General features: G+C 29.5%; 1 protein-coding gene across 1 annotated transcript; it reads right to left on the reverse strand.

The window, feature by feature from the left end:
• Nucleotides 1-785: 785 nt before the first annotated feature.
• On the reverse strand, nt 786-8,669 carry LOC122580524 (probable nucleoredoxin 2). The gene is made up of 3 exons (XM_043752801.1): nt 8,502-8,669; nt 6,443-6,940; nt 786-1,606 (listed from the first exon to the last, which is right to left on the reverse strand). The coding sequence occupies exons 1-3, from the start codon at nt 8,619-8,621 to the stop codon at nt 974-976; spliced, it is 1,251 nt and encodes a 416-aa protein (XP_043608736.1). The 5' UTR covers nt 8,622-8,669; the 3' UTR covers nt 786-973.
• Between the last annotated feature and the right edge of the window lie 5,258 nt (nt 8,670-13,927).

The raw sequence follows: 13,927 nt of genomic DNA on the forward strand, positions 1-13,927 counted from the left end.
TAACTTAAACAATTTAACAATAATACATACATTTTATTTAATGTTAAAAAACATAACATTACATTATATACATACAGTTACTAGTCTTATAAAACTAGTTACTAAAACTGTATATATTAATACTACAGGGTTGGTTTTGAAAATAATAATATTTAATTAAAAGAAAAATTGATGTGTAGTATTATCTCTTCTATCTATACGCAGCCACACTATACATATATATATATATATATATATATAAAAGAAAGAAATAAATAAAAGAAAAAAATAAAAAGCAGGTTAATGGTTGGATTCTTGTTGTGGACCCCGCTCAACGTTCAAAGATCTCACACTCCCTCCATTTATGCTCGGCGGCAATTATACCCGCTATCGAACCCGTTTAACCATAAATTCGGGGGTGGCGGCGGTGTTACCGCCGGTATTAGGGTAATACCGCCGGTTTGGACACCCCACTCCGCCCCCTTACAGCTAAGAGTAGTGGGAGTAGTATTGAACGGATAAAGCAGCACCCCCTGCTACTCTCTAACCGTCACTATACCCGATGTTTCGTTCAAAAACTATGATCCCGTAACATTTCTTACTATACACAAATGTATACCTAGTTTGATTTTGTAAGATAAATTTCTATATTTATCGATCTATCTAAATAATTATATTAAATTAAATTAAAATGTATATATCAGCTACAAACACATGTCAATTTTATATTAGATCCCAAAAGAAGCATGTTACAACTTTCATGGAAATGCAATGCATCCCGGATCACAGTTTGGAAAAGCACAAAATAGGAATAGAAAGAATTATACAAAAGATTATTATACACAATTAGTCATTCCAGAATCTATCATAAGCCATCAGCCCATACCATGACTACCTTTTGACAAAGCAAATATCAAACAATTATTAATAAGGTATCAAATATCACTCTAGAGCCATTATAATATTAAACTCACCAAATTAATTCAATATCGAGTCAAGCACTAGAGACCTGAACCACTGGTCTAACACACTTGGTATGCACTTCATACCCACAATCAATGCATTGATAAGCCCAACCCGAACCTTGCTCATCACAATCACAACATATAAATGGCCCTCCCCCATTTCCTTGAGACACTAGTGTGAGTTGATGACGATGGCCCGAATGTAGCTCCATGCTAGGTAGATTCTTGGCATCCTCGTCCATCTGCTTCTCCAATAGCTCGACCCGAGCCTCAGTAAAAGGATACGCTTCCTCTTCATACAAGTTAATTAAACTTCGTCCGTTCCTTGTGACAGTTTTTCCATCGGGTCCTAAAATGATCAAACTAGGAATACCCCTTATATCAAAGTATTTGGTTAGTTCCTTACTATTTGGGTCGCCAAACGGGAGGGCTAGCCACGGCATTGTACCGAAAGAGGACTCAAACTCTAGCTGATCGTGATCACTCGAGATGTATATGATTTCAAAGTCTTCTAGTTCCTCATTGAACTCTTGCTGAATTAGCTTTTGTTTTATCTTTTGGTAAATGGAGATCAACTTGGGAGTGAATTTGTGACTTGGGAGACACCATTGGGCTGAAAAGTAAAGCCCAATGGTTTTGCCTATCAAAGAAGAAACAGGTACCTACATAGTATTGTCCATATATATTTGTCAGGTACTACACGGCCCAATGTAAAATATCCCATAAACTTTAATTCAGTCAATTTGGGCTGTAGCCCGTAGCCACAAACTACCTTCAAATATACTGTACGCCTGTACCTACCAAATTGATCACGCATAGGGATAAAAAAAACCCTGATCCGACAGGGAAACTCAATACCCGATACCTAATACCCAAACTCGTCCTGGGCAGGGACTAGGGCATGTTTATCCCGACCCGACCTGAAATCAATACTTATATCTATGTACGTATAAGTGATTAGTTTTGAATTTATATTCCACATGAAGATCAACTAATGTGGTATATTTTACATTCATTTCTCAAAACATCAAAATCAAATAATATTATTTCTAAAATCATATATTGTTTTGGTATTATTTTTGAAAAATAGCAATTTTACCGGTTCGGGTTCGGGTTTGGTACTACCCACTCCGAACCCAACCTATTGTCATTCTTAATCACGCATCTTTCATATGATAAAAAATAAAAAGTAAAATAAAATAAGATAAAAACATGGTACAAAATCATTTTGTCATACTATTGAAGGCGACGATCTAAATGGTAACATCGGGAATGGTGAGGGATTTTAACAAGGAAAAAAAGTGAAGAGCTAGAGTTACACAAAGCCATGGCAATTTTAAAAAGATTGATAAATGTATCACAACTTTTGATACACTATCACTTTTATGCATTATGTATTTGTATTATTTTACATATTAGTTATAACATGTGTCAGCAGATATCCGGTTAAAATAACCGACTTCCTTCGCTGAATGGACCTCGTCTTTAGACCATTTGTAAGACTATTTGTAAAAGTTAGGTGAAAAGGATGAAAGTGAAATGATATGGCAAATGACTTGAAAGTGAAAGCTTTAAAGTTAATAGGTGAAACTCATAGGTGAAGATGGGGTTGGCTAAGCATTTCACCAAGTGAAAGTCTGCCACTTTTTTGTTTTTTTCATAACCATTGGTTGCAATGTGGGGCTAATAGGAAATATATATTAATATAAAATGTATTATGTTTTTAAATAAATAAAGATGGGGTCCAAATGAAAGATGAATGGTTAAAGGAAAAAAAGAAAGTGAAAGATATGAGATGGTGAAACTGACGTGGCATGAAAAAGTGTAGGTAAAAAAAATAAATGGTTACGAATGATCTAAAGGTTAGGTGAAAGAAAGGTGATATGAGATGACTTGGCAGGTGAAGAAGGATAAAACCTTTATGCCTAATCGGTTAAATACATCAGTGAAGCTTGAATCAGTGAAACATATCACCGGCCTTTTGTTTCTGATTGTTTTGTACTCTTTGTACTTTCACTAATATTATATTATATATTCATTTGTGGTTGTAGTGGTTGGTGTACTTGTTTGACAGAAAAGATAGGTTTTAGGGGGAGAGGAGTCATGCCTTTTAAATTTTCATTCTTCTCAAATTCTACCAATCAAATATCTTCAACTCAATTTTTCTTTTGAACCCTCTCAACCATCCCTCCCAATCATTTTTAATGGCATTCATGACTTTCTCAACCCTCCCAAATTTTTTTTTTCTTTTTCATTTAATTTAATCAAACTTCTTCTTTTTTAATAACAATGATAAAAGATATAAATAACAATGATTATTATATAAAAAATATATTACCTGAAGGTATGTTTTGTATAAACATAAAAGTGAAAGTTTAAATTGAAAAAATACAAAATAATAAGTCTCAATAAAATAATATCTCTAGATCTATCTTCTTCTTCCTATTGACTCTCTGCACGCCCTTTCCTTTCTGTATTTTTTCTTTTTTTAACAACATATATATATAAATTATATATACATTTAAAGAGGGTTTTTTGGGTGTGGTCTCACAAACCCCCAGCTTCCTACGCATTCCCAACGGTCAAAACTTGTGATGCCTCGCAGGGCTTTTAACCCCCCAGCCCGCTAGCATGCCATCTTGATGGCGGCGGTGTTACTTCGGCGGCATGGTTATGTCGGCTGCATGCCGTCCACCACTCCTCTCCCCCTTATATATATAGTAAAAAGATAAATTGAGAGCTAAAATTATGTCGAGAACTAATTTTAACCATCAAATGAATTAATCCATGGCTTAAATTAATTATGGTATTTAATTAATTAAAAAGAATATATTACAATATTTTAAAGGGAAAATGGTAGTTTAGAAATATATTAATTAACTAAACTGTCACCATTAATTGAAAATTTGTAACCGTTTTCTACTTTCCCATTCCATTTTTTACGTGAAAACAAAACTAATTTTTTGATACACACTAATTAGTTATAATTAATCTTCTGCTGACTTTCTACCACTTTTAAACATTATACTTATAGTTTTATAAATTCTTAAATATTACTTGTATTTTTTGTAAGCAAACACAATTATTCATCCATAATTTCTAAAATATGTACATATGTGTACCTTGAAAAATTAATATAAGTTGGTATGATATCATGGCGACATATGTACATTTAATTTATACATGTATGTAAATATGTATACATCTAATTTACACATGTATGTAAATATGTGTACATCTAATTTAAATATGTGTATATCTAATTTACACATGTTAATATATCTACATGGGTACATTTTTTCGGGGTACATATGTATACGATGACTTTATTGTATTTTCAAAGTGTGCACAAATTATAAGTACGCATCTATTGTACACATGTAAACATATCACTTTTTAGTAAATTTGTATTGTTCGTAAAGCTCAACAAAAAATAAATTATAGTTTGTTTGTATTTCAATTTTTACTATTGATTCTGTACTTTCCTAATCTTATTGTAGCTTCTACTATTAAATTAATTAAGTTTTATGTGTTTTATAATTCTAATGAACATCGCACCAAAAAAAAGTCATAAAAAGTTAATTTCAAAATGCATTTGATTCCTATAAATAAGGAGGTAAATATGCTCTAATTAAATCTTACTAAATAGAATAAATGCATGTAGACTAAAATACTCTTTGAATATAAATAATTCTTTTAATCTTGAAAAGAAATGATTGGTCAAAAATAGTTCTCGCAGTTCTCGACAATTTATTGGTTTTCACAATAACTGTCCTATATATAAGAACACTCCGGTTTACATGGTAATATATATATATAAATATATATATATACATATATATATATATATGGTAACACTCCGGTTAGAACACTTTTAATATAAGAACGGTGAGAACACTTAAAAACATCATTTTGATACATTAAAAGTCCATAAAACTAACATAGTGCTTAAGTAATTATCATTATTTAAGTGTTTAACAACACATTGATCCGTCAAAATCAAAAAAATCACATTTTTTGTTTTGTGCATCCATCTTGGATGCATATTGATCAAAATGTTGCATCCAACAAAAAGTGTGATTTTTTCGATTTTAACGGATCAATGTGTTGTTAAACATTTAAATAATGATAATTAGTTCTGCACTATGTCAGTTTTATGGCCTTTTAATGCATTAAAGTGAAGTTTTTAAGTGTTCTTATTTGTTCTCATTTTAATTTGGTTATCATATGATTGCCACCCTATATATATATATATATATATATAGGGGTGAAATATTTTGAGACCACCTCTTATTTTAGGACCAACTAGGACCATTAATTTTTGTACACCATCATCATCTACTACGATATACAAGACTTTTTTGTAAAAACACTAATACTTTCCAGCGACGAGCCCGCAGAAAAATCATGTGTAAGTTACTTACAATATATATATATATTAAATATATTATATTTTTATTTAAATAATTAAAATGAGGTTTAAATAGTAGGTGAATGGTTAAAGGGAAAGGAGAAAGTGAAAGAGGTGAGAAGGTGATGCTAATGTGACGGGAAAAAAAGTGTAGGTGAAAAAGGTAAACGGTTACGAATGGTATTATAGAGTGAAAATGTGTTCTATTCATTAGTAGTCGTTATTCCAAAAAAAAAAAAAAAAAAAAAACATTTAGTTTATATAATTCACAAGTACATCAAGTTTTGCATTCATGCAAGTTATGAGTTATGACAAAAAAAAAAAACAATGGACGATTAATTAAGGAGACCTTTTACGGGTCCAAAAGCTAAATCTTTACGGATAAACTTTCTCTATCACTTTTAAAGGATGATTTACAGGTGTGCGAATCCTAGCAGGACAACTTACAAACTATTCCTATTCTCCTAGAACAAGATTCCATATCGTGTCAAACTAATGAAGAATTTTTATATTTAAAACTTTAAATCTTTTTAAAATATTACATAAAATGTAAATAAAAGTATGTTACGACATACTTACTTGGATTAGTCATCCGATATATACAGTATAATTTAATTTTAGATACCATACATACAACTTTGAACATTCGTCGCATATCTATCTGTCGATCAATGTTTAAAGCATCCCCAATATTGTCAGCTAATTATTGAATGACTTGTATGCTTCAAAAAAAGCGTCGACATAGAGTAGTATTTTATGGTTGCTCTTATAAGTAATCTCTAATTCCAAAACTTACTAAAATTTTAGAAATGATTTTAACAACCGAATTTTGTATGGAAAGGAAAAATAAAATGTAACATAGCCATAGCCATAATAGTATTCAAGAAAGCTATTTATTTGTATAGAGACTTTAAGAAATTTTGGGACTAATATTAACCTCACCAAAAAACTTAAATGTAGGCCCATTAAATTTCTATCAGAGAAAGGTAATATATATATTACATCCACGAGTTGCAATATATGTATTCTTGTAATAAAGATGTGACACAACAAATAAATATCGTGCAAAAGAAAGAAATGCACTAACCTCTTTTGATGCCGAATGAGCCAAAACAAAATTTCTATCATGATTTGTAAGTAGAGTCAACAAAGTTTGTTGATCATGCTTCTCCTTTTCTTGCTTCAACAATTCATCTAACCTCTCATTAGTAAACGGGTACGCCTCAACGCCATAACGATATATCAACTCAACTCCATCGTGTACGACACTTGTATCATCATGAGGATGTAAAATTATCAAACATGGAATTCCCTCAATGTCAAATTTCTTGTTCAAAGCCTTTTTAGTTTCCAAATCAGAAAAAGGAATCGCGAGCCATGGCATATATGATTGATAATAGTTATTGAAAGCGTTCAAGTCTTCGTCTGATGAAACGAAGACGATCTCAAAGTTTGATTCGTTGTTCGTCTCTTTAATTTGATTGTATACTTCGACTAAGAGTTTGGTAAAACTCTGGCATTGTGGATACCAATTTGCTGAAAAGTATATACCCACGATTTTGTCTTCAAGATCCGAAATGTTTATCTGAAATTAATTATACATACATTATAACACTTTTTAACACAGTGTGTCAAAAGGCCGGAAATGAAATTTGTGCCTCTACGAAGAAATATTCAATGCACCAATCTAGATATCTACACTTGTGAATATATATGATGCACCATGTGTAAATTCCTTTGAGGTCGAAATAATGCAAGGGGAGCCCCACTTTTGAACAAATAAAATAGTGACTGAAAGGGAGAGTCACCTTACATTTATAGGATTCTTAATTTCGTACATATATACCTCAAACTTGTATAAATAATCATGGTATTATTGGCATATTAAAACAAAATGACTTCACACACCTTTTTAGTCATCCAAATACAAATGTATACATTGAATAAACAAAAACATGGAAAATCGTTGTGACATTTTAAATTTAGATATTCACTACAACTTAAAAGTTGTGGGAAACCCCGAGATGTTTGCATACGAAGTACTAAAAAAAAAAAATCAACTTTACACCATTTTAACAGTGAATGATTTTGGTTAACATAAAACTTCACATTCCTATGAGTGATTTTTTATTGATGTATCTAGAACTTTGAAATCTTAATATGTTAAACTTTTGCCTAATATTTTGTGCACATTTGATAACTAGTAACATTATTGTTACATACAATTCCAAGTGTGGAGTTAAAACAACTTAATTGATATAATGGAAGACTTTAGAAAGGCACTATTAAGCATGTGTGATAATGTGCTAGCTTGAGTTTGATAGAACATTCATGGTACCCCTTTTAAGTGTTTTTGGTACGGAATATATTAGTGGGAGTGTCACAAACATTATACTCTCTTCGTCTCATGTTGATTAATTTTGACTGTAAGTAACTTTGTTTGTAATATATGGTAAAGTTATGAGGTTTGCTTTGCTCTCTCTACTAGTCGGACATATATGGTGGCAAGCCGCACGGCCGGCCCAAAATTCTAGCCCGGATATGGGCCTGCGGTTTGACTCTTCCTGATACAAATTTTTTTGTTTGTTTTTAAGACTTGAAAAGAGAACATCCATTTTTATTTTATTTTTTTGAAAGAAGTAAATTACTCATGAATATTTAAACATCATACGTCATATATAATTAAAATGAATAATTTCTTTAAGCATATGTGATGACGTATATATAAAAATGAAAAAACTTATAAACGAGCAGCATGAAAATAATACTAATACATAGGTGTATGTATTATTAATAGTGTGTAAATATATGTGTATATTATGTAATTTCTATATATGGCATGATCTACTATACGAGTAGTAGTATCAATAATCTACTCTCTTCATAAAACTTTCTTTTATTTTTATGGTTTTGTAATTAAAGAAAGTTTAGTTTTTATCACATTATAGAAACAACAAAAACTAGATCTAACAAAAATAATTATAAAGTAAGACTCAATGAATTTAACTAAGATAATTAATTTCTTTAACATATATGTATGTATATATAACATGTATGCATATGTTAAACAAAAGTATTACTCGTATTTTTCATGCATCAAATTAAATTAGAGAATAGGGAGTGTGTGAAAGGATAGAGATCATGACCTGAGCTCCGGTAGGAGAAAGAAGGAAGTCACGATGATCGGAGGCAAAAAGAGAAGAATATCTGTGGCGGGTGACGACTGTCGGCGACGTAGTGTTGATCGGAGAAAGTTGTTCTTTCATTTCTTTATTCTGAACTTTCTCACTCTAGCTAGTAGGATAATAAAAGGAACCTGGTATTTTCCTATATATATATATTGAAGGACATATGGAATATATCCTCTTGTGCGGCCGTACGGTCTTTTCATTTATATACAAAAGCATATATATACAAGTTTCGTTATAATATTTATAACAAAATTTAGTAGCTATGAAATCAATTTGCGGTTTTAGATAAAGAAAAAGTTTAAAAAAAAAAACTTTGTATATTCAGATGGAAATCATATATAGACAGATTAATATATGTAGATGTAATGATTTAAATATGTAGAATTACATGTAAAAAAAGGCCATGCATAAATACAATAATAAATAGTGTCGGAGCCAGGATTTTGAGTTTGGGGTCACCAAATAGTTTTATTGTTAATGCTTAAAATTAAACTAGCTACATAAATAAATTTACATCAGTCTAGGGTTGTCAATTACCTTTAAAGTAAATAAATGCATAATAGTAATAATATTAGAAATATCGAGTTTTATAAATATTGTCGGGTTGTCATGGCCATCTATGGCCCCCACATAGCTCCGCCACTCTGATTTACAATATACTAACAAAATTTCTTTTGACATACACACATACATTAATGTATAATTGTATTAATTGTCTAAAAAGATGATTATCTTATGGGAAATAATGTTGCGTGAATCATAATATTGCACCCCTATCATTTTTTATATATATCAAAATGCTCCGTTGGATTTAATGGTTTGTGAGGAGAACATCATTTAACTTAGATAATGTTAGATGATGTTAACATCATCTAAGTTATCCTTTTGTTTTATATCACAAAAAAGTCATTCTTGATATATATATATATATATAGATTTTACTAATAAGCTAGAGCAAATTGAAAAATGAAAAAAATTGTCAATTGAATATTTTTTTTTGCAAAAAAATGACCTTAATTTTCATGATAATAAAAAAGTCACTAAATGTTTTAAACATCTACAGGCAAAATGCTGTGAAACTCGGCAGATACATTTGATTTCTCCGAATCAGATAATGTCTCGGTAGGTTGAGGATACGAGTTTGCTAGTTTGGACTAAAAATCGGTCGGGAACTTGATCAAGACTCAGGTTGTATCGGTCGATACTCGGGTGTATCGGTTAAGACTTGAGTATACTGGTCAAAATTCAGGTGTATCGGTTAAGATTCGAGTGTGTCGGATTTCGGATCGGGTCATATCATATTTAACTCGTATGTGTATATCTAAATTAAAAGTTTATCCTCCTCTTCTGACACGAATAGGAAAAAATCATACATTTTCGTAACACTAACCATTTGCCTTTTGCTTTCAATGTATTATAGTTTGATACAATTTCAGGTTTACTTAGCTAAATGATGATGAATGGTTTGATTTTGCTTTCTAACAAGCTTAAGATTCAGCTAATTGTTTCATTGGCTAAAATTCGACTATATGGAGGATATATATGCTTTAAAGAGTTCAAAGGAGAAACAAGGCATATATAAATTTTAGAAAATGATAAATGTAATTAACTTAACTGGTTTAAATATATGTTTAAAAATCCGGTATACACCAGATCAAATATTAAAATTAATAAAAACTTGGAATGAAATTAATATGATAAATAATGAATATTAGTACCAGAATTTTAAACATATGTTTCAAACATGAGCTATATATCAACCACATTACCACAATCTAACCATCAGATATGATGAACTAATTACTTGGTATATAATGACAAATAATTGGATGACCCACAAACGAGGAAGAAAATTTAATAGTGAAATGAAACAAATTAGTTATGCTTATATTGTTTAAGGTATTTTATTTCGATTTGTCCTCATACGGAAATGGACCAAAATTTCGGGATCAGATAATTGGTCGACATGATCATGAACACATACCAACTATCAAAACAATAACTAACGACAGTCATGTGCTACAATTAATCTCTCAAACGCATGTTGTGTAACCTGAAAGAGAGTTAACCTTCTTATCATGGATTCATGTTATATATTTAAGTCGACGACAACGTACGTTTATATGGAATCATCAGTTAGTTGCACGGTCGGTCATCGTGTCATTCTATTTTTGGGGTTTTTTTTATCATTTAAATAACCATATATACACTTGATCTCTTCACTATATATATATATATATATATATTAGGTTTTTTACTCGCACGATGTGCGGCTATTTAAAACAATCATTTAATAAAGTTTTGACTATCGTTCTAAAATAAAAAATAAAAAGTTTTGACTAATGTTATTAATTTTGTAATGTGAGGCTATTTAAAACAATCATTTATCAAAGTTTTGACTAATGTTACTTATTTTGTAGCTATAAGATTAAAGATAAACATGTATTAAAATTTAATCACATAATTAAAATTCTCAATAATATGATATGAATCGTTTCTTTTCAAACTTATTCATGAACATATCTTATAATCACATACACTCAACCTAAGTCCTTACAAAAATTTGTAAAAAAATCATTAAAACTCAACGTATTAGTTTGATATTAATAATAATATAATAAAGAACTGTAGTCTGTGGCATTAATATAATATTTAATATTGAATTATAAAGCTGTAATTGTGATTATATATACATAAGATTTGATCATTTTGATGGAAGATTTTTTCTTTTTTTAATCTAAAACTTTCTATAAATATAAAATAGGCTATAAAATATTGTTAAAAAAATATGGAGATGCCACATGGGATAAATCCTACGTGGTAATTTTTTAGAATGACTTTTAGTTTGAAGAATGCTTTAGAAGGCTTGTTTAACTACTCTTTTAATAGATATATAGATATATATATATATATACTAGGTATTTTACCCTACGCGATGCGCGTATTATTAGTTATTGTTTAGTTAGTGTTGATTTAAATGTTTTGATGTAGACATACACAATAACAAATATTTTGTTTAATTAGTTCAATGTGATTGTTCTTATTAATTTCGTAAGAATGTGAATGTAAATAAAATAATGTTAAATATGGGTATAATATAATATATCACTTCAAAATGTTATTAAAGATAAATATGAAAACCATTGATGTTTACACTTGAATATTTTCAAAATGTTCATTGGGCATTATGGAGGTTTTTACCAACTAAGTTAATGAACATTTCCTTCAACCTTAATCATAATAATAAGAACATATATAAAAATTAAAGAGAAAAGTCCTCCATATTTATAAAAAAAATTTAAAAAAAAAAACTTATATTAAATAAAAAAGAAAATTGTTTTTACATGATCACCAAAAAAATAAATAATAAAAAAGAAAACTAAATTAATATATCAAATGATAAATGTGATATAGTTAGAGTTTATAATACGTAGGATTGAATATAACTATTTTAAAAACTAAATATTTTTCAGTTTTAAAAGTATATTTTAAGTTTATACCGTTTATATTTTGTTTTCTTTGCTTTAGAATTTTGTAAAAGACATATATAAAATAGAGATAAATATTGTTAAAAATTATAAAGATGTCATATAGGATAAAAACATATGTGATAAATTTTAAAAATAGCTTTAAATTTGAAGAGACCTTTAAAAGTTAGGTTAACTACTGTTTTAATAATTAATTATATATATATATATATATCATAACAACCTATCATTAATTAGATATTTAAATCATACAGATACTTTGATTAAAAATTATCATGTTGTACGCTTAGATCGAGTTGCATAAATATTCATACTTATGTGCCTACAAGTAATGAGATTAACCATAAGAAAAAAACCAAAAAAGTTATGGTAGGTAGCTACAGAACCAAACAAAAACTTAACTGGCCACTGTTACTAATCAATAAAAATATTTTAATATATCTTTAAAACGACATAGTCCCAGATATTACTACATGTATAAATGTTTGTCAATTTAGTATAAATCCGTAAATATAAGAGATCAAGAGGTGATTATGTTTCATGTGTAACTTATTTATGCATGTAATAATGTGTAAAACATATAAATCTGTAAGTTATGTTTCTCATTTTCCGTATAAACAGTAATATTGAGAAAAATGCCCATAATCTTAGGTAATTAACCGCATATGTGTTCTACTAACTATGTAAGTCTTTTGATTTTGTTTTATGGCTAATGATTCTTCAATTTAACGGTCCAATGGATATGTAAAATATTTTATTTTTCTAAAGGACTCAAGTACAACTATAAACATCGACGTTTATATACTTTTCGAAAATAATTTACGAGCTCAAAAGATTAGTGTCAGATGACATTAACAGTTAAGAAATATAAATCTGCCGTTCAGAAAAAAATATAAAATAAAAAAATATAAATCTGACTTTAATCATTTTTTTTAATAAAATAGACAATTCCCAACATAAAGGAAAAAAGAGGTTGGTCTTTATGTATACTATATTATAAAAAGAATGGTCCTCATGTTGAAAGTTACATGGGGGAAAATGTTTAAAATACCCTCAATGATATATTATTCTTAATCTTTTAAAATTTCTCAATTAACTTATTACATTAATTACTTATACATCAATTATTTATACCACTCAACGCCGCCTCTACCACCAACAGTCGTTCCCTACCAAAACTGTCGCCGTCACGAACATCATCTCATAGCGCGGATACCGTGGTAGTGTTATCGAACCGAGATGATATTCAAGATGGTTGACACGTTGATGGTTTAATGGTTGGAAAAAGTAGAAATCGAGTACTACTTTTTGTCTATGCGTGTTGTTCTCAAACTCTTTCATTCAAATGTGTGGGCCTAACAAGACACATACGCAATTCGTATATGTTTAAACCAAACCAACCAGACACCTGTCTAAGGTTCATTTATTTTCAAACAGAACTAATCATCAATATGGTACTCTTTTAATACAAAAAAAAACATTAAAAAAAAAAATCAAAAAACAAAATTTGAAAAGAGAATTAATGAAATACACATGTTAAATTTTTAAAGTTTTAAGTTAATTTTTATAAATAGTTAGATTAATTAATCATTTTCCTAAAAAAATAAAATCAATATGGTACTCTTTAATACCAAAGAAACCAGTATTAAGAGTATAACGTTGTGCATTCTGTAACAATTAAATTGGTGAGTTTTTCCTCCCCTGTGGTATCTGACTTCGTGGATCGGTCGCTAATGACTGTCTGTCCGTATGGATGTAACGGCTAGCCGTCCCATGACCCGAACATTAAAAAAAATAAATTATATCGGCATATTTATTAAGTGCTATTTTTTCACTTATTCTAAAATAATGATCGGGTGGTATTTTTTTTCACTTCTTTCTAAAATGATGATT

This window comes from Erigeron canadensis, chromosome 1, assembly GCF_010389155.1.
Source record: "Erigeron canadensis isolate Cc75 chromosome 1, C_canadensis_v1, whole genome shotgun sequence".
NCBI classification, from domain to species: Eukaryota; Viridiplantae; Streptophyta; class Magnoliopsida; order Asterales; family Asteraceae; genus Erigeron; species Erigeron canadensis.

Excerpts from the sequence above, each read along its gene's own strand:
- LOC122580524 (XM_043752801.1), bottom strand. The coding sequence starts at position 8,621 with ATGAAAGAACAACTTTCTCCGATCAACACTACGTCGCCGACAGTCGTC. Across the intron at positions 6,941-8,501 it reads TTTCTCCTACCGGAGCTCAG|ATAAACATTTCGGATCTTGA; the intron begins GTCATGATCTCT and ends AATTAATTTCAG. Across the intron at positions 1,607-6,442 it reads CTCATTCGGCATCAAAAGAG|GTACCTGTTTCTTCTTTGAT; the intron begins GTTAGTGCATTT and ends AATACTATGTAG.